This window comes from Haematobia irritans, chromosome 2 (assembly GCF_050003625.1).
Source record: "Haematobia irritans isolate KBUSLIRL chromosome 2, ASM5000362v1, whole genome shotgun sequence".
NCBI classification, from domain to species: Eukaryota; Metazoa; Arthropoda; class Insecta; order Diptera; family Muscidae; genus Haematobia; species Haematobia irritans.
In genome coordinates this window covers 174,790,931-174,813,387 of record NC_134398.1, presented here as the reverse complement: position 1 = coordinate 174,813,387, position 22,457 = coordinate 174,790,931, and the positions used below count along the sequence as shown (strand labels likewise).

Genomic DNA, 22,457 nt, shown 5'->3' with positions numbered 1-22,457 from the left:
CGACTTCGCAGTCGACTGCTGCTTATATAGCTAAATCCCATTTTTATAATACTCATTTGTACACATAAATTGACCAATATAAATTATCTTAAATATTTATGTGTGCAAACGAAATCTAAATTTGACGCCAATTGTATACCGACAATCTTTAGCATTTAAGGGTTCTAAAAGATATCTATTTTTTAAATTTACAGCGAATTAGTCCCTATGGCCTCATGAAGTTTAAGAAGTAATCGTAGTATCGGTCTATATGCATGAATGATTTTATGACCCCAAAATATACTATAATCCAAATTTTATTCAAATCTAATGAATGTGGAGTCTTCTATGCGTTTAAGAATCGGTTTATGCGAGGCTGTATCAAAATCTGGACCGACAGGAACCATATTTTGCTTATTTCTTTAGGGGTCCCAAATTCTGGCAAATCGAATGCAAATTTCAAGCTGGTAAAAAATGGTAGACATTTTGGCACAACCGGTTAATTTCAAGAAAACAAATCGGAAAATCGGTTTATATGTGAGCGTGAAGTCTACAAATATAATTTGAAACATTTATTTCGAAATGCAACTAGTAGAAGTTATGGTGGCATGGCATTAAAATATATAGATTCTGTTCAACTTCTAGTCTAACCTAGTAGGATATGTGAAATAGTGTCCATCGTTTGAAGGTGCAGCAAAATTGCAGTCATTGATCAATTGAACTGACGCTAAGGCCATTTTAAAAATATGGGGTTTATTTTGAGAAAATTTCCTTAAACAAAAACAAAAAATTAAATTTCATCTAACAGTTTAGTTTGGAGAAAATTTCCTTTAATCTAATAATTGTTTGCATACGTTTGTTAAATGAACTGAGAAATGGGACAAACTATACACAAATGAAGCATAGATATTTACTAAATTCGTACGTCTCATAAAATAGATCATTATTTCTTTAAATTTATAAATTTTACTACAAATGCGCACATCTTGAACTTCGTGTGGCACTAACGACACTCTTGCAATTTTGAACTTAAATTTTTTCTTTCAAACTACAAAAGTTTCTTTAATAAATAAACAAAATTTATTATGTCAAATAAATTTTCTTAAAATTGTCGAAAAATATTTACTTTTTTGTGATATCGGCGTGATGTTTGCGTTTCTAATACTGTTTAGTTAAAATTTTCTAAAAATAATGTAAATTTTTTAAAATTAACCAAAGTTTTACTTCATATAGTTTGAAATTACAAAGAGTTGGTCATTTATTCTTTAAACTTGGTAGAAATTTCGTGCACCACAGTAAAAAAAATGAACTTACTGAAACTGTCTTAAGGGCCAAATCATGGTCATATTTACTACCATTTAAGAAAAAATATCATTAAGTTTTATAAACTTTAACTGACTGGTATGAAAAAAATTTGTAATATGTGTAAGTACAAATTTCGTTACTGGCACGAAAAAATGACCAAATCTTTGTAATTTTAAACTATATCGGAGTACACCACTTTAAGTACAATTTTTATTTAATTTTAAAGAGTCACCTGAACTGCCAAAGAGTTAAAAATAATAATTATTACGAGATTTTTATAATTTTTTTTTGAAATTTGAACTACTATACTATATTGAAGTGAACTACTATATTGAAGTTCAAAATATGTCATAAATTACGGGCAACTTTTTTTCAGTACAGTTTGCGTCAGCGTCACCTCTGTTCTGTTCTCCGCCGACTTTACGAAACTTGTGGAAAATGGCATTTAGGATGTACTTTGTAATAACAAATGTTCGTTTATATAAATCATTTCATTATATTAAATTTTTGGCAAACAATTTGAAATTATAGCTGCCGATGCTTCTATAACCATTTTATCAAAGCAGCGTTCCGACAGCAATGCTGGCATACAAAAACGATGCGATCATTGCGCGACATCTATAGGTTGACATTTGTTTTCTTTGCAGAAGATCATATTACTTCCTCTATTTCCGACTCTCTGGTCATATACTATATGGAACTTCAGTGCAATAGTTTGAAAATTGTCATATGAGTTCCAAGAAAAAATTCTACATTTGAAGACAGGCGGGAGGCATAATAGAAGAGCTACATCATTAAATAAACCAATCATTTTATTTTAATTTAAAAAAAATTTTAGTTCCTAAAATAAAATTTAGCATGGTTCTTACTCTTTCCTTCCCTATGTACTACAAACTGGCATTGGTTGCGCTAAATGTAAATAAAAGTCAATATCTAAATATTTAGTTCTTTAGAAATGTTCTATAAAATCTTTGTGACGAAATGCAATATAACAATTAACTATTTAAATAATCGATTTATAATTATATGGCAATTTCTGTTCATCCATTAATTCATCTATTTAATATTCGGTTATGTGAAGACCTAAATATTTATAACCTGGGTATAGTTCATTGTATTCTCGCTACTGGTTTATGTAAATCAAATATTTTCTGATTTCTAATTAAAATGTTAAATTAAGTAATGTGAACTTTTAGAATTTCGATTTTATTGTTCTTATTCGTAAGCAACACGTTTGCCCGGCACGAGATTTTCACAGAGATTTTCTTCACATATTCACATTTTATTATAGAGTTTTTTAAATATTAATTTATTTTTTATAGCCTCAACCATACAAAGGAAGATATACATTTTTTGTCATTTCGTTCGTAAAACGTCAAAATATCAATGATGCAACTTGTGCACGGGGTAGATATTTGTTTATTTTGCTTTTTGTTTTGAGCAAGTAGACCTTCTGAAAACCACTTTTTATAGGCTTCATATATACACCTTTCGATTTAATATTAATTGAAATTTACATCTTTTGAATCAAAAAACTGGTATTCTAAATTCGGTTTATATGACTACTTTGATATATATTTTAGTATATTTCTTTTTTCGCGAGCAGACTGTAGACCAATTGTTCATTGAATTACTACTTTGTTGTAGATCCGTACATATACCGATCGCTATTTCTTACCTTTCATGGCGAATTTGTTGATATTCGTAATCCAAAGTTAAAAATAGTTTACGGAGATTAGTTTTCATCAGTTCCTCTGAAATATTGGGAACACAAATTAAAAATGTGGAATTTTTTATTCCGTAAAAATTGTAACAGACTGATTAAGCGACACTACACTGAACAAAATATTGTATTGAAGCTAAAGATTTAATATCCTTAAAATACGAATGAGAATTTTGCTCAGCATAGAAGACGCATTTCTCTCATGTAAAGTTTTCTCCTTATCCTAAAAGCCGATATACTTTATAATGAAGTGATTCGAGTTAAAATGGGTATATTAGCATGAAAGAAATAATCGTTTGATTAAGGTCAACTTGACTTTAACAATTCTTAAAAATTCTTTAAAATTGATTAAATCGTTTCTAAATTTGTTGTGTTTTTGCATCTTGACTACAAAGCAAAAAGGGATCAAAAATAGGAGATGTTTTTCAATACTTTATTTTAACTTGTAATTGAAGTCGATTCTGAATTTGGAAATTTAAGTTGTCGTTAACACGTTTTTAAATTACTGCGATATACATAAGGAAAAAAGCTGAAAAAATGAATAAATTAAAATTTGTTACCTAGATTCGAAAACGCAAAACTCAGGAAGCGTCATTGGTTCGGAATCAATACCAAAATCCTTAAGTGAAACGGTTTTAAACTTTCTTCGTTTGCCCTATGAAAAGAAGCCCCAAAAGCTAAATGAAGTAGGACCCCAACATTTTATGGAAAAGAACAATACCAATTTTTAATGTGTTTTAGGGAGTAACTTCCCCACGGAAAATTTGTGCAATTGCAACTGACGGACCTATCACAAGAACTGGTACCTGTGCTCCAGTTAGTTGCAATTTTTAAATAATCGTAATTTATTTATTTCCGTACTCGCTTGATCCCTTCCATACGTTTTGACCAGAACTGGGACTGGTCCAAACACACCAGGGACTAGTCCTGTAGCGGTTCTGTGGTTGATCCATTTCCTCAAGGGTTCATTTTAGTTTTGGGGCCGCTTTTGTAAAGAAAATTAACACCAATATTTAAAATGAAAATAAACCGCAAAATTCCTTTTTTGGGATTGTGCTTCATTTTCAAGTGGGCCGTTTTTCACATTCTGGGATTTGGAATTCTAGGATTTGTTGTTCTGAAAAGCATTGTATTGCACTAGATTTGGTTTTTACGTAAATAGCGTCCGACCGGGGTTTAAGACATTTTTCCTATGGCCTTGGACTCTGGCCATAGGAAAAATGTCTTAAACCTGTGGGCTAACGCGATTTCAAAGAGATTTGTACTCAGTAACACATATTTATTTATTTTCTTAAAAATTAATATTTTTCTATCATTTGGAGTTAATTTTCACTCGGTCCTTTAAATCAGAAAGGATTTTTAATTTTGTTTTTATACCCTCCACCATAGGATGGGGGTATATTAACTTTGTCATTCCGTTTGTAAAACATCGAAATATTGCTCTAAGACCCCATAAAGTATATATATTCTGGGTCGTGGTGAAATTCTGAGTCGATCTGAGCATGTCCGTCCGTCCGTCTGTTGAAATCACGCTAACTTTCGAACGAAACAATTTGGCACAAGTAGTTGTTATTGATGTAGGTCGGATGGTATTGCAAATGGGACATATCATTACATATAGATCCCATATAAACGAACCCCCAAATTTGGCTTGCGGAGCCTCTAAGAGAAGCAAATTTCATCCGATCCGGCTTAAATTTGGTACATGGTGTTAGTATACGGTCTCTAACAACCATGCAAAAATTGGTCACATCGGTCCATAATTATATATAGCCCCCATATAAACCGATCCCCCGATTTGGCTTGCGGAGCCTCTAAGAGAAACAAATTTCATCCGATCCGGCTGAATTTGAAATTTGTGTTAGTAAAAGTTATCTAATGACAATGCAAAAATTGGTCCACATCAGTCCATAATTATATATAGCACCCATACAAACCGATCACCAGATTTGACCTCCGGAGCCTCTTGGAAGACCAAAATTCATCTGATTCAGTTGAAATTTGGTATGTGGGGTTAATATATGGCCTCAAACACCCATGCAAAAATTGGTCGAAATCGTCCCATAATTGTATATGGCCCCCCATATAAACCGATCCCCAGGTTTGACCACCGAAGCCCCTTGGAAGAGCAAAATTAATCGGATTCGGTTGAAATTTGGTACGTGATGTTAGTATATGTTATCCAACAACCATGCAGGAACTGGTTCATATCAGTCCATAATAATGTATAGCCCCCATATAAACCGATCCCCAGATTTGACCTCCGGTGCCTTTTGGAGAAGCAAAATTCATCCGATATGGTTGAAATTTTGTACGTGGTGGTAGTATATGATATTTAAGAACCATGCCAAAAGTGGTCCATATCAGTCCATAACTCACAATTTAGAAAACGATGTTAAGAAGTTTTAAGATACCACAACCCAAGTAATTCGATTGTGGATGACATTCTTTCGTAGAAGTTTCTACGCAATCCATGGTGGAGGGTACATAAGATTCGGCCTGTCCGAACTTACGGCCGTATATACTTGTTTGTTTTTTTTTTTGTGACGATTTTTATGCATTATTTACATTTTGTTGGTGTTCATTTTGATGAGGCTCATATTCACTGTGTAGCGTCGCCCCACATTTGTGGCCTAGTTTTATTTGGGTTTTTGGGCTCATTTTCCGTAGGTTCATGTTTATACCGGCTATGAATTTTTCCCAGTAAATTCCCATTTCGGCGTGTTGCAAATGTGTTAATAGTGGTCTTGTGCCTCTATCTATTTGGGCCTCTTTTTGAATAGAATCAGTTTTAAACTTCTACTCATCGTGACTACAAAAAAATCTTTAATTATTAATTTAATGAAATTAGCAGAGAATTTATTGGTGTACCGATCTATTTAAGAAACGGTGCCATTGACTCAATTGCATTGACAAATTCATTCATTATTATCGCCATTTCAAACAGTGCATCGTAACCCATTTAAAAATATTAATAATTTATTCTTTTAACTAATTATTCTTTTGTTTATTTTCAGGTGTTTATGCTCACCGGCATATCTCCTGCGAATACCTGAAGATCTCGAAGATAATGCCCTCAAAGCTCTACAATTGGAAAGAGCGCATTCGCTTACGCCGTGTCAAGAGGAGCAAGATAGTACGAAAGGCTTCGATGTGTGTCCGCCAAGTAAATATCGCCTATCCACAGGAGAATGTAACAATGTGTCACATCGTAAATGGGGTGCACGAGGTGATATTTTCTTGCGCCTCTTAAAGGCCGATTATGCTGATGGTGTTAGCCAACCCCGCACATCACATGGAACTCATGCTTTACCAGATGCTGAATTTATTGTAACGCAATTGCAAAAACACATCGATGGTGAGGTGAGACATCCTCATATCACTGCCATGTTACCAGCCTGGGGTCAATTATTGGCCAACGATTTGATTGAGGTCAGTCAATTACCTGTAAGTGGTAAATGTTGCCGTAATACCTTCGAACGAAATCCCCGTGAAATGGAACAATGTTATGTACGCTCAGGACCTGATTGTAAGGAATATAGACGTTCGGCTCCGGCTTATGATGTTGAAGCTTGCAGTAAACGTAAGCATATTGTGAATTTATCAACAGTTGTTATATTCTTACAGCTCCAATTCTTAAAAATCTTCCAGATGAACGTGAACAAATGAATGTTGCCTCAGCTTATATTGATGGTAGTGGTCTTTATGGATCTACTGCCCAAGAATTCCAGGAAATTCGCACCTATATTAGTGGTGGTGTCAAAGTGGAATCTTGCAAATATTGTCGTGTCCCTGGTGCCACAGGAGCTTTGCATCGTGCTTTGTTGCAGGAACACAATAAAATTGCCGAACAATTGGCTCACATGAATCCAGATTGGTCCGAAGAAGATGTCTTCTTGGAAGCTAGACGTATAATTATAGCACAAATTCAACATATTACCTATAATGAGTTTTTACCTTTGGTTTTGGGCCAGGAAACTACAGCAAAACAAGGACTAAGGTAAGTTTTTTAGGAAGTCTATAGTGTGGCTGATGAATATTCACCGAAAAAAAACATTGTCTTGAGGCCAAAGATTTCTTGCCCTTAAAATATTAATCATTTTCGCATAAAAGACGCCTTTCTATGAATTGGAGTTTTTCTTTGTCCAAAAGTTGATAAACTTTTCAATAAAGTTATTTTGTCTTTCTAGTTAAATGATACGATTTCAAAATTGGTATCCTGACAAGAAAGAAAATTTTGTTTGACTTTGGTCAACTTGGCTTTAGTATTTCAGAAAAATTCTTCAAAATTAATGAAACCTTTTTTTAAATTTGTTGACTTATTGCATCTACACTACAAAGCAAAAAAGCGTCCCAAAATAAGAGATTTTTTAAATGCTTCATTTTTTTTTTTTTGAAACATAGAATATTTTCCACTTGAAATTGAGTCTGAACTTGTAAATTTAAATTGACCTTAGCGCAGTTTTAAAGGTCTTTGATAGTACATGAAGAACAAAACAGGAATACTTATTAAATTGCAAGACAATTATAAAATAACGTCTTGATTTGAAATCTTAAATCTGTAGAAGTCAAATCTGGAAATTTTACATTGAGTTTTAAGCAATTTTCATGATCAGTGCGCCTTCGACACCCTCAAGAAGTGAAGTCGGTCTATATGGAGGCATTGCCAAATGGACTGATAAAAACTTAATCCGATACACGTTTTTGTGAGCCTAAAATACCAGAATATTTACAATTTCAGGCAAATCAGATAAAAACTACGGTTTCTAGAAACCCAAGGAGTTAAATCGGCAGATCGTTCTTATGGGGGCTATACTAAACTATGGACCGATACTCACCGTTTTCGGCACACCTCTTTATGACCCGAAAATACCTCTAGATTTCCAATTTCAGGCAAATAGGATAAAAACTTCGGATTCTAGAAGCCCAAGAAGTAAAATCGGGAAATCGGTCTATATGGGGGCTATACCAAAATATGGACCGAAACTCACCATTTTCGGCACACCTCTTTATGGTCCTAAACAAGTAAGGAAAGTCTAAAGTCGGGCGGGGCCGACTATATTATACCCTGCACCACTTTGTAGATCTAAATTTTCGTTACCATATCACATCCGTCAAATGTGTTGGGTGCTATATACAAGGATTTGTCCCAAATACATACATTTAAATATCATTCGATTTGGACAGAATTTGATAGACTTTTACAAAATCTATAGACTCAAAATTTAAGTTGGCTAATGCACTAGGGTGGAACACAATTTTAGTAAAAAACAAGTAAGGAAAGTCGGGCGGGGCCGACTATATTATACCCTGCACCACTTTGTAGATCTAAATTTTCGTTACACAGAAAAAAAGGTGTCTTGTTAATTTTAGGACCAGTTTAACTTCCACATAGTTCAAAAAATTTACTGTAATATAGTTCATTTTTCGTAACCACTGCGAAAATTAACTTAGCTAAAGGAAAACTTATAAAAATTCAGTAAATGTTTTTTAGTTCACTAACTACGAAATGGGACGGATTTTTCCTTAAATAAATTTCCAATACAATAGTTAATGCATCGTTGATTGTATTATAAAAAGACATAGGCAATATAAAAATCTTACTACGAAATGTGGACAATTTACTAAGAAAAAATTTTGTATGGAAAAAAAATTTTATAGTAAAAATTAACTTAACCACAGTACCGATTCGTATGGCGGCTTCCTACAGCTTATTTCGGTTTTTACTATAAGTTGGAGTATATTTCCTCACATTGAAAATTTTAGATAAAGTAGAATAAAAAGTAGTTAATTTAATCCTTGACGGGTGTATATAATTTTTTATGGATTCCTCGTAAATTTTGAATATATTTTACCTTATCCTATAGATAGAATACCAACTAATCAATAAACGTGATACTGGAAATTGAAGTGAAAAGAAATTATGAAATTATTGCATCATCTTTTTTTTTTTTTTGTTTGTGTTTGTTATTGCGATGATGTTATGGAATGTGTGTTGTTGGTATCTTTTGTGGTGATAGTTGTTTTGTTGCAATAGCGAGATCAGAAAGGGATCATGTGTGTGTGGAGTTGTTTTTCTTTACATATGTGTCCTTTATGACTATTTGTGTCTTTGAGTTTTATTGGTGCATTCAGTTCTGTTGATGCATTTATGAAGCGCACACGTGGTGCGCTTGCGTGCGGTATTTGTGTTTATTAATAAAAATACATTTATTTCGTAACATTTTAGAAACTGATAAGTGAATGGTGTGATGTTAGAGAAAACAAAAACACTTTATATTGATAAAAAATAAATAACTCTAAAATAAATCACATATTAAGAAACTGTATATTTCTATTAATAATTTAAAATTAGTGCGGTTTTAAATTGGTTTACATAAAAATATTCATAATGAGTGGTAATAAAATGATCTATATTTACTCTACATCTGGATCACAGTACAATTTTTTGAGTCTATATTTTTATGTTATAGCGAGTCCTTAAGGTGTGTACTAAGTTCGAGTTTAGGTGCTAAAATCAGAAATAAATCAGTAAGAAAAGTATAAAATTATACGCCTTCGATGCAAATTTAAATATAACTTGATGGAGAATAGCTCGAAACAAGTTTTTTATAAAGTTTATATTCTTTAAATGGATTACACGATTAAGAACAGAAAATCGTTTTTAAGCTTATGTAGAACGCTGTTTTTTAATTTAATATGATGAATTGTTTTCAAGTTATTCCAATATATATAGCGGAAGTCCCTTAATTTTGAACATAACCGTATATCTCAAAAAGTCGAGCTCTTAAAAAAACAAGTGTAAATTTGGATTCAGCAACCTCAAATTACTAAAAATTTGATATAAATTTTAAATGAACACAAAAACGGTTCAATTTTGTTCCCATGTATTTCTAAAGAAAACTAATCATGAAAAATTGGGATTTTAGCCACTAAACTCGAACTTAATATCCACCTTAAATACTAAATGCTATATTGACAAGTGGAAATTATATCTAATTTTATAATATTTTTATTTCATTTATATTCTGAGAAGGATTTCAAAAATGTCCCATTTGTGCATGGATATGATTCCACTAATGTAGTAATTGGATGATTTTTTTCAATGTGGTAAGTTTTTCGTCCATTTGTAATAAAGCCAAAATTTCTATTTATTAAAAATAATTTTCATTTGCAGGATGACAGCAAATCTAATGGTATTTTTTGGAATCTTCTTACTGTTTAATGCTATCTAAGCTGATATCCCTATTGGCTCTAAGAAAATTCTCTTGTAAGTTAAAGATCAAAATACCATAGAATTTGATAATATTTTTATATTTCATATACCTTTTTAACTTCAGAGGCTTATGACGCAAATCCACACAACAAAAACTAGCGAAATCGGTGAAATTGGACAAAAATGAAATGAAAATAGCAACTTATGGCATATATCTTTCATATGGATAGAAAATGGAAATTGATATTAATTAGTTTCATTCTACTAACATAGAATATTACTCTTTTGAAGAAGCAATTACTAACTACGGAAAAGTAACAACATACAGCGTACAAATAAAAACATTTCTTTTATTGTATATCATAAGCCATAGTTTTATGTAATATAATAATAATTTTTTGAAATAAAATACTGGTAGTTATGAAAAATTGTCTTATATTGTACGAAAAATTTCTTAGTTGTATACAGGCTTGTTGTACCTTTAATTCCTAAATTTATTTACTTCTTTGAAAATTATACTGATAAATAGTTTATTTGAAACCAATTTCTAAATATAGGATTCCCAAAAACTTGTTCATTTTTCCGGATAGCAGGAATATTTTGAATGAGTGTAAGTACATTCTTCCCTCAGCGTAGTAAGAATGAACTAAAATACGATGCAATACATAAACTTATTTATAAGAAAATCATGAACTTCTCTAGATGAAAAAAATCTTTGGCGCCAAATCATGGTCATTCTTACTATGGGTTAGTTCATTTTTCGTAAACAATAGTAAACTTTTTTTTCGGTGTACCATATCACATCCGTCAAATGTGTTGGGTGCTATATACAAGGATTTGTCCCAAATACATACATTTAAATATCATTCGATTTGGACAGAATTTGATAGACTTTTACAAAATCTATAGACTCAAAATTTAAGTTGGCTAATGCACTAGGGTGGAACACAATTTTAGTAAAAAAATATGGGAAACATTTAAATCTGAAGCAATTTTAAGGAAACTTCGCAAAAGTTTATTTATGATTTATCGCTTCGTATATATGTATTACAAGTTTAGGAAAATCAGAGTCAGTTTTACAACTTTTCGACTAAGCAGTGGCGATTTTACAAGGAAAATGTTGGTATTTTGACCATTTTTGTCGAAATCAGAAGAACATATATATGGGAGCTATATCTAAATCTGAACCGATTTCAACCAAATTTGGCAGACATAGCTACAATGCTAATTCTACTCCATGTGCAAAATTTCAACTAAATCGGAGCAAAACATTGGCCTCTGTGGTCATATGAGTGTAAATCGGGCGAAAGCTATATATGGGAGCTATATATAAATCTGAACCGATTTCAATCAAATTTGGCACGCATAGCTAGAATGCTAAATCTACTCCCTGTGCAAAATTTCAACCAAATTGGGCCAAAACTCGGGCTTCTGGGGCCATATAAGTCCATATCGAGCGAAAAATATATATGGAAGCTATATCTAAATCTGAACCGATTTCAATCGAATTTGGCACACATGACTATACTACCAATTGTACTCCTTGTGCAAAATTTCAAGCTAATCGGGATAAAACTCTGGCTTCTGGGTCCATATAAGTGCATATCGGGCGAAAGATATATATGGGAGCTATATCTAAATCTGAATCGACTTCAACCAAATTTGGCATACATAGCTACAATGCTAAATCTACTCCCTGTGCAAAATTTCAACCAAATTGGGTCAAAACTCTAGCTTTTAGGACCATATTAGTCCATATCGGGCGAAAGATATATATGGGAGCTATATCTAAATCTGAACCGATTTCAATCAAATTTTGCACACTTGACTATACTACTAATTGTACTCCTAGTGCAAAATTTTAACCAAATTCGGCCAAAAATCTGGCTTCTGGGGCCATATAAGTCCATATCGGGCGAAAGATATATATGGGAGCTATATCTAAATCTGAACCGATTTCAATCAAATTTTGCACACTTGACTACACGACTAAGTGTTATGTTAATACAATATTTCAAGCAAATCGGTATAAAACTCTGGCTGCTGGGTCCATATTAGTGCATATCGGGCGAAAGATATATATGGGAGCTATATCTAAATCTGAACCGATTTCAATAAAATTTGGCACACTTGACAATAGTACTAATTGTTCTTCTTGTGCAAAATTTTAAGCAAATTAGGGTAAGACTCTGGCTTCTGGGGCCATATAAGTCCATATCGTGCGAAATATATATATGGGAGCTATATCTAAATCTGAACCGATTTCTTCCAAAATCAATAGGGATCTATTCTGAGCCAAAACACATACTTGTGCCAAATTTGAAGTCGATTGGACTAAAACTGCGACCTAGACTTTGATTACAAAAATGTGTTCACGGACAGACGGACAGACGGACATCGCTATATCGACTCAGGAACCCACCCTGAGCATTTTTGCCAAAGACACCATGTGTCTATCTCGTCTCCTTCTGGGTGTTGCAAACATATGCACTAACTTATAATACCCTGTTCCACAGTGTGGAGCAGGGTATAAATATGGGAAACATTTAAATCTGAAGCAATTTTAAGGAAACTTCGCAAAAGTTTATTTATGATTTATCGCTTCGTATATATGTATTACAAGTTTAGGAAAATCAGAGTCAGTTTTACAACTTTTCGACAAAGCAGTGGCGATTTTACAAGGAAAATGTTGGTATTTTGACCATTTTTGTCGAAATCAGAAGAACATATATATGGGAGCTATATCTAAATCTGAACCGATTTCAACCAAATTTGGCAGACATAGCTACAATGCTAATTCTACTCCATGTGCAAAATTTCAACTAAATCGGAGCAAAACATTGGCCTCTGTGGTCATATGAGTGTAAATCAGGCGAAAGCTATATATGGGAGCTATATATAAATCTGAACCGATTTCAATCAAATTTGGCACGCATAGCTAGAATGCTAAATCTACTCCCTGTGCAAAATTTCAACCAAATTGGGCCAAAACTCGGGCTTCTGGGGCCATATAAGTCCATATCGAGCGAAAAATATATATGGAAGCTATATCTAAATCTGAACCGATTTCAATCGAATTTGGCACACATGACTATACTACCAATTGTACTCCTTGTGCAAAATTTCAAGCTAATCGGGATAAAACTCTGGCTTCTGGGTCCATATAAGTGCATATCGGGCGAAAGATATATATGGGAGCTATATCTAAATCTGAATCGACTTCAACCAAATTTGGCATACATAGCTACAATGCTAAATCTACTCCCTGTGCAAAATTTCAACCAAATTGGGTCAAAACTCTAGCTTTTAGGACCATATTAGTCCATATCGGGCGAAAGATATATATGGGAGCTATATCTAAATCTGAACCGATTTCAATCAAATTTTGCACACTTGACTATACTACTAATTGTACTCCTAGTGCAAAATTTTAACCAAATTCGGCCAAAAATCTGGCTTCTGGGGCCATATAAGTCCATATCGGGCGAAAGATATATATGGGAGCTATATCTAAATCTGAACCGATTTCAATCAAATTTTGCACACTTGACTACACGACTAAGTGTTATGTTAATACAATATTTCAAGCAAATCGGTATAAAACTCTGGCTGCTGGGTCCATATTAGTGCATATCGGGCGAAAGATATATATGGGAGCTATATCTAAATCTGAACCGATTTCAATAAAATTTGGCACACTTGACAATAGTACTAATTGTTCTTCTTGTGCAAAATTTTAAGCAAATTAGGGTAAGACTCTGGCTTCTGGGGCCATATAAGTCCATATCGGGCGAAATATATATATGGGAGCTATATCTAAATCTGAACCGATTTCTTCCAAAATCAATAGGGATCTATTCTGAGCCAAAACACATACTTGTGCCAAATTTGAAGTCGATTGGACTAAAACTGCGACCTAGACTTTGATTACAAAAATGTGTTCACGGACAGACGGACAGACGGACAGACGGACATCGCTATATCGACTCAGGAACCCACCCTGAGCATTTTTGCCAAAGACACCATGTGTCTATCTCGTCTCCTTCTGGGTGTTGCAAACATATGCACTAACTTATAATACCCTGTTCCACAGTGTGGAGCAGGGTATAAATACCTCTAGATTTCCAATTTCAGACAAATTGGATAAAAACTACGGTTTCTATAAGCCCAAGACCCCAAATCGGGAGATCGGTCTATATGGGGGCTATACCAAAACATGGACCGATACTCACCATTTTTGGCTCACCTCTTTATGGTCATAAAATACCTCTAGATTTCAAATTTCAGGCAAATTGCATAAAAACTACGATTTCTATAAGCCCAAGACCCCAAATCGGGAGGTCGGTTTATATGGGGACTATATCAAAACATGGACCGATATAGCCCATCTTCGAACTTGACCTGTCTGCAGACAAAAGACGAGTTTGTGCAATTTTTCAGCACGATTGCTTCATTATTGAAGACTGTAGCGTGATTACAACAGACAGACGGGAAGACGGAAAGACGGACAGACGGACATCGTTATATCGTCTTAAAATTTCTCCCTGATCAAGAATGTATATACTTTATATAGTCGGAAATCGACATTTCGATGTGTTACAAACGGAATGACAAACTTATTATACCCCCGTCACCATTCTATGGTGGTGGGTATAAAAAAGAATTTGTCCTAAAGGTGTCCTTATTGCAATTTTCCGCATCTTTGGCTCGGAATCAATACCAAAATCATTAGTGCAAAGACCAAATCTTTAGAACCGGGTAAGCTTTGTTATTCAGTGTTGCAACCAGCTTTGGGTTGCTATAATTTCTGACAGCTGACATATGTACCATTTACAAACATATAAAAGCATTTTGATCTATTTAATTCTATTGTGAACGTGGACGAAAAAAACGGTAAAAACACCTAAAAAAGTGATAGCTAGATTTGATTAGAATCCTGCTCGTGAGCTGCACAAAAAGCTAAGGAGTTGTTTCGTTTGCCCAAAGTTGCCAGTTAACTAATTTGCCTTTCTCCTATGCGAAACCATTCCAAATTGAGCAATTTGTGAACAAACAAAATTATCGAGCTTACTTGCTAATTGAAAATGTACAGCTTCGATTGGCCACCAAAACTCCACCGCCGATGGTAATGGTGTGTACCCCCGTAGCGACCGATGGTCTCACCTCACTCGTGTTCATCGATTGTTTTGAGAAATAAATACACAAATATACTTTTTCAGGAAAAATCTCAGAGACACTTTTTCAAGATAAAAGTCTAACAGACACTTTATTCAGGAAATATGTCTCCCAAACCCTGTTTTCAGGTAACAAATCTCACATACAATTTTGTACCAAAAAAGACTTAAACACACTTTTTTTAAGGAAAAAAGTCTCACAGACTCTTTTGTACGGAAGAATATCCAAAAACATTATTCACGAAAAATTTCTACCATATTCTGATTTGAAGAAAAAGGTTCACAGCCACTTTATTTAGGGAAAAGATTTCCCAGACTCTATTTTTCGAAAAAGTCTCACAGACAATTTTGTACTAAACCATTCTAACAGACATTTTTTATGGGAAAAATTCCTACAGGAAAAAAATCTATCAGACACTGTTTTCATGATAAATACCTAACAGACATTTTGTAGGAAAAAGGCGCCCGGGCATTTTTTCAAGAAAAATGCCTCACAAACTTTTGCACGAAAGAAATACCGAAAACATTATTCACGCAAAAAGTTTCCCAACTTATATTTTTATGTTAGCCTGATATCAACGTAGGCTGGTTTTTTTGTCTAAATCAATTACTTTACATATTATTAAAATTTTAATGCGAGCTAATTGGATGTGAAGATTAAGGAATTGGTATTATTGAGCTATTGAAAAGAAAATGCCAGAGTCTGACTATACATATGTTTCAGTGTCAACTTCTGTTTACAAAAAAAAAAAAAAAAAAAAAACACTTTATTCAGAAAAGTGGTCTCCCAGACTTTTTTTGCAAAAACATACTTACATCAACTTTATGTTATTAAGGAAAAAACTGTAACAGACATTATTAACGGAAAAAGCCTCACAGACATTTGTTCAGGAAAAAAGTCCACATGCTCTTTTGTACGGAAGAAAGTCACAACAAAAAATCAGGAAAATTTCGTTTCAGCTTTCGTGTCAGCATCATTTTTGAAGAAAATGTCTCACTATTACTTTTTAAAGAAAAAAGTTTCACAGCCACTTTATTCAGGAAAGAGTCTCCTAGACTCAATTTTCAAAAAAGGCGCAGATACTTTTTTCAGTTAAAAACAAGTATATACGGCCGTAAGTTCGGCCAGGCCGAATCTTATGTACCCTCCTCCATGGATTGCGTAGAAACTTCTACGAAAGACTGTCATCCACAAATTTCAACTCACATGGTTGTTAAATATCATATGCTACCACCACGTACCAAATTTCAACCAGAGCGGATGAATTTTGCTTCTCCAAAAGGCACCGGAGGTCAAATCTGGAGATCGGTTTATATGGGAGCTATATATTATTATGGACTGATAGGAACCAATTCCTGCATGGTTGTTGGATACCCAATACTAACATCACGTACCGAATTTCAACTGAATCATATGAATTTTGGTCTTCTAAGAGGCTCCGGAGGTCAAATCTGGTGATCGGTTTATATGGGGGCTATATATAATTATGTACCGATATGGACCAATTTTTACATGGTTGTTAGAGCCCCTATACTAACACCATGTACCAAATTTCAGCCGGATCGGATGAAAATTTTTTTTCTTAGAGGCTCTGCAAGCCAAAACGGTTGTTCGAGACCATGTACTAACACCATGTACCAAATTTCAGACGGATCGTATGAAATTTGCTTCTCTTAGAGGCCTCGCAAGCCAAATTTGGGGGTCCGTTTATATGGGGGCTATACGTAAAAGTGGACCGATATGGCCCATTTGCAATACCGTTCGACCTACATCAATAACAACTACTTGTGCCAAGTTTCAAGTCGATAGCTTGTTTCGTTCGGAAGTTAGCGTGATTTCAACAGACGGACGGACGGAAATGCTCAGATCGATTCAGAATTTCACCACGACCCAGAATATATATACTTTATGGGGTCTTAGAGCAATATTTCGATGTGTTACAAACGGAATGACAAAGTTAATATACCCCCATCCTATGGTGGAGGGTATAAAAACAATCACAGAGAAACTTTTGTACGGAAAAAGTCATACAAACCTTTTTCTAAGAATAGACTCTGATTTTAGGGTAAAGTCTCACAGCAACTTTTGTAGTAAAAAATTCTTAAGACAAAAAATTCAAAGCTTTCTTTAGAAAAAAAGTCACCCAGAAAAAAAAGGACTCAAAGACATTTTTTCAGGAAAAAAACGTATCCAGACTCTTTTATACGGAAGAAAGTCCAAAAACATTTTTAATGCAAAATGTCTCCCAGCTTCCGTTTTAAAGAAAACGTCTCACAGATCCCTTTTTTTAAGAAAATAGTCTCACAGCCAGAGAAAAAACTGCGATCTACCGCAACCGACCAGTGTATTTAGTAAACATTAATATTTGCAATCTCAAAACGCCAATTGGTAAAATGAATTTCAACCACCAATATTCAAAGCAACCGAGACTATCGATGGTTGTTAGTATTAGTCTGGGTGTCTCGAAAACAACGTAATAAAACAATCACTCAAACTTGTTACCCCATATCTCTTCTTTGGTGTACTCCCAAATCTCTTAAGCTAATGACAATTGCTGGTAGTTGTTGTAGTTAGGTGCAATCACACTTAAGTGTAAGTATACTACCACACTCATGTTTTGTTTACCGAGCATTCCTACGATGCCGATTGGTTTAACACCGCAAAACACTGCAAACGAACATGAGTATATACTGGTAGTGTTTTTTTTCTTTTTTACATTTGTATGAATGTAAGAGATCGCATGGTAATTGGTGTCTTACTCACTGCCACCAACATTTTGTGGGTAAGATTGCAATACGAAAAAAAGGCACCGGTTGCAGTTCTCTGCTCACAACCACTTTATTGAGGAAACAAAGTCTCCCCGACTAAATTTTCAAAAAAGTCTCACATACACTTTTTTTAGTAAAAACAAAACACGCATCCTCTAGAAATTTCTGAAATTTTAGGTTATTTCAGACATTTTTAGCTTTTGAGCAATAAAGTTAAAAATAACTCTTTACTTTATTGCTTTACATATCAGCCACCCTTTATATACCAAATAACAAAAATATACAAATGTATCTCCCTTAAATTTTGATAAACTATATCGAACTAATTTTTCATTCTTAATTTCAGACTTGCAGCTGAAAAACATTCGACAAATTATTCCAGTACAAATCGTGGAGGTATTTACAATGAATTCGCCACAAGTGCCATGCCAGCATTCCTTACCATGTATCCACCAGAAATGGTAAGAATTCACTGTGAATTGCATAGTCATTATCATTAAAATTTTACTTTTTCTTTTAGCTTTCGCATTCCATGTCTTCAGCTCAATTACTTTCCGTCTCGGCATTGCAAAAATCTCTGATACCATCAACCATTAATCCTGAAGGATGGTCAGATTTGGCTTTGGCTTTACATCGTGCTCGTGATCATGGCATTCCCGCCTATGTGCAAGCTTTGGATTTATGTGATAAACGTTTTACGGATAATATCAATATCACTTTTGAGAATCTCTCAAAATATTCCACAATTCCAGAAGAATATATAACCAATTTACGAGATATCTATCAGAGTGCAAGTGATGTTGATCTATTGACGGGAGCTCTCTTAGAAGATCCTGCTGTGGGATCACTGTTTGGACCTACCATTACATGTTTACTAACCTTGCAGTTTGAACATTTAAAGAGAACCGATCGTTTTTGGTATGAAAATGATATACCACCATCATCGTTTACTTTGGATCAATTGAAGGCTATACGTCAGACCACATTATCGGGTCTCTTGTGTGCTTCAAATCAAGTAGAGGAGGCTCAATCGAAAGCTTTCATTAGCCAGGATAATTTTTTGTGAGTATTTTCGAGATGTTTTTTACATGGGAAAATAATGAAACTAATTGATTCTTTTTTTTGGCTTCTCTTACGAAGGAATACCTTATTGAATTGCGATCAAATTGTAAAATTGGATATGCGTCCCTGGAAGTCGGTTGTTGATGAAGCTACACCCATTGAACATGTGGAAGTTGAACCTGAGGTCAAAGAGGTAATCAGTGAATTGAACCCAGAACTTTTAGAAGCTGCTGTGGAAAGAGCTAAAATGGAATTGGAAGAACGCAAACGTTTTGAATATGAATCTTGGTTGGCACGTAAGTTTTCAAGGCCCGTTTTTTGGAGTAGCAAAATAATGTGGATTTTCTTTACAGAGGGTGGTATAAGTGCCAAGAGTCCTGAAGGTGTTGCTGCCTCCTTTAGCAAGGCAAATCGTAATGCTTTACTTTTGGCCAATTCCTCGTTGATCTATGAATTGGCTTCCAATGAAATAGTCAATACCTTGACTTCGATTAATCGCCGTAAGAGGCAAGTTTTCGATTCGGGTTTGAGTAACTTCAACCGTAATGACCTCACCGAAACCTTATCCACCATTGACATCAGCAGTTTCCTACAGAATCGTCAACCGGCTACAGATTGTGAAGATCCTGTGGTGGCCTGTGATACCACAAGTCCTTTCCGTACTATGTCTGGTTACTGTAATAATTTGCGCAACCCGGGATGGGGTAAATCTTTAACAACTTTCTCACGTCTACTACCAGCTCAATACGATGACGGCATCTCTAAACCAAGATTATTGGCTGTAACTGGAGCTCCTTTACCCAATCCTCGTACAGTGTCCACAGTTATCCATCCTGATATTTCAAATTTACATACCCGTTATTCCCTAATGACTATGCAATTTGCTCAATTTATTGATCACGATTTGACTATGACTCCTATACACAAAGGTTTCCATGAATCTATACCAAGTTGCAGAAGATGTAATTCCCCACAAACAGTTCATCCTGAATGTAATCCGTTCCCTGTACCAGCTGGAGATTACTACTATCCCGAGGTGAATGTCACCAGTGGAGAGCGTTTATGTTTCCCTTCCATGAGATCTTTACCGGGACAATTGACTTTGGGTCCACGTGATCAAATTAATCAGAATACCCATTTCCTCGATGCCTCAATGGTATATGGGGAAAATGTATGTGTGGCCAATAAATTGCGTGGTTTCTCGGGACGTTTAAATTCCACCATACATCCCATACGCGGTAAGGAATTATTGCCTCAGACCAATCATCATCCTGAATGTAAATCACGCAATCGCCTATGCTTTGATGGTGGTGATGAACGTGCCTCTGAGCAGCCAGGTTTAACGGCCATCCACACGATCTTTTTACGTGAGCATAATCGTATTGTTGAAGGTTTGCGTGGTGTAAATCCCCATTGGAATGGTGATCAATTGTTCCAACATGCTCGTCGTATTGTCAGTGCCCAAGTTCAGCATATAACATTCAATGAATTTCTGCCACGTATTCTAAGTTGGAATGCTGTTAATTTGTATGGCTTGAAACTTTTGCCTCAGGGTTATTACAAGGACTACAATCCCTCATGTTCTCCGATTATCTTTAATGAATTTGCTGCTGCTGCTTTCCGTATTGGTCATTCGCTATTGAGACCTCATATTCCTCGTTTGAGTCCTCAACATCAACCCGTTGATCCTCCTCTATTGTTGCGTGATGGTTTCTTCAAAATGGATGCTTTATTACAGGTAATTGAGAATAAGGAATTCAAAAATATTAAACTACGAAAACAGATTTCATATGCATTATCTTTTATTTTCTTTAAAGCCTGGTATTATCGATGAAATTATGCGTGGTTTGGTGGCTACTCCTATGGAAACTTTGGATCAATTCATAACTGGTGAGGTAACCAATCATTTATTCGAAGATCGTAAGATTCCCTTCTCGGGTGTTGATTTGATTGCCTTGAATATTCAAAGAGGTAGGTTTGAGATTTCCAGAAAAAATATTCTAAATCTCAAAAAAAAATATTCCAATTTCCTGAATTTAGATTCTTGATATCTCTAAACAAATTATTCCAAAACTCAATAAAATATTGCAACCTTTCTCCATTTTTTTCCTCAGGTCGTGATCATGGTTTACCTTCGTATAATAATTATCGTGCCTTGTGTAATTTGAAGAGAGCTACCACATGGAATGATTTGAGTCGTGAAATTCCTACTGAAGTTATTACCCGCTTCAAGAAAATCTATCCCACAGTTGATGATATTGATCTATTCCCTGGCGCTATGACTGAAAGACCCTTACAGGGTGGTTTAGTTGGTCCAACATTGGCTTGCATTATTGGTATACAATTTAGACAATTGAGGAAATGTGATCGTTTCTGGTATGTTTGATTTGATAAATGTTAGAGAGCATTGTTATACAATTAATTTTATCTAATTTCCTTAGGTATGAAAATCAAAATCCTGAGGTTAAATTCACCGAAGCTCAGCTGGCTGAAATTCGTAAAACTACTTTGGCTAAGATAACCTGTGAAAATTTGGAAATTCCCGGTGATATGCAACGTGCTGCATTCGATTTACCTAGCAATTTCTTGTAAGTATTAAGTTCTAGTAGCTCGTTTGTATACAGATATGTGATATTATTACTCGATCACATTGCGATAAGGGTCATAAAAGTATAACATCTTTGAATCAGGAAACGAATTTCAACCTAAGAATTCACTAGTAACGCACGCAAGATTGGTCAAGACAATTTTTTGGACAAATGGTCAAGTTTTTAAAAGATGAAAATAAAACAAATTTATTTCATCGTTTCTGGACGATTCGTTGGCCTTTTTCCAACTTTTTCAACAGTTGTAAAATATAACTAGTACACTGAAAAAAGTATTGTCGTGAGGTCAAAGATTTCATGTCTTTAAAATACGAATACAAATTTTGCTTAACATAGAAGACGCATTTCTCTAAAATGAAGTTATTTTCCTTGTCCAAAAGTCGATAAACTTTTCAATGAAGTCGTATTGTCCTTATAATTAAGTGATTTGACTTAAAAATGGGTATCTTAACATGAAGGAAAAAATGTATAGGCTAAGGTCAACTTGACTTTAATAATTCAGAAAAATTCTTTAAATTTAATGAAATTGTCTTTAAATTTGTTGTCTTTTTGCATCTTGACTACAAAGCAAAAAATCGTTCAAATATAGGACATGTTTTTCAAAACTTTATTTTAAAGAAGTT

General features: G+C 34.5%; 1 protein-coding gene and 1 long non-coding RNA gene across 2 annotated transcripts in view; both read left to right on the top strand.

The window, feature by feature from the left end:
- The window catches only part of LOC142226718 (uncharacterized), a 147,346-nt gene that overhangs the window by 119,211 nt on the left and 5,678 nt on the right, over positions 1-22,457 (top strand). The window contains exons 2-10 of the mRNA XM_075296866.1: positions 6,025-6,590; positions 6,659-7,007; positions 18,513-18,627; positions 18,687-19,228; positions 19,307-19,524; positions 19,582-20,966; positions 21,046-21,199; positions 21,343-21,604; positions 21,670-21,816. Coding sequence (XP_075152981.1) covers positions 6,025-6,590; positions 6,659-7,007; positions 18,513-18,627; positions 18,687-19,228; positions 19,307-19,524; positions 19,582-20,966; positions 21,046-21,199; positions 21,343-21,604; positions 21,670-21,816 — 3,738 coding nt within the window. The remainder of the gene's footprint in view (positions 1-6,024; positions 6,591-6,658; positions 7,008-18,512; positions 18,628-18,686; positions 19,229-19,306; positions 19,525-19,581; positions 20,967-21,045; positions 21,200-21,342; positions 21,605-21,669; positions 21,817-22,457) is intronic.
- On the top strand, positions 9,171-10,651 carry LOC142226719 (uncharacterized). Its single transcript, XR_012719733.1, has 4 exons — positions 9,171-9,405; positions 10,044-10,117; positions 10,185-10,277; positions 10,348-10,651. It is a non-coding gene; the product is annotated as an uncharacterized LOC142226719 (long non-coding RNA).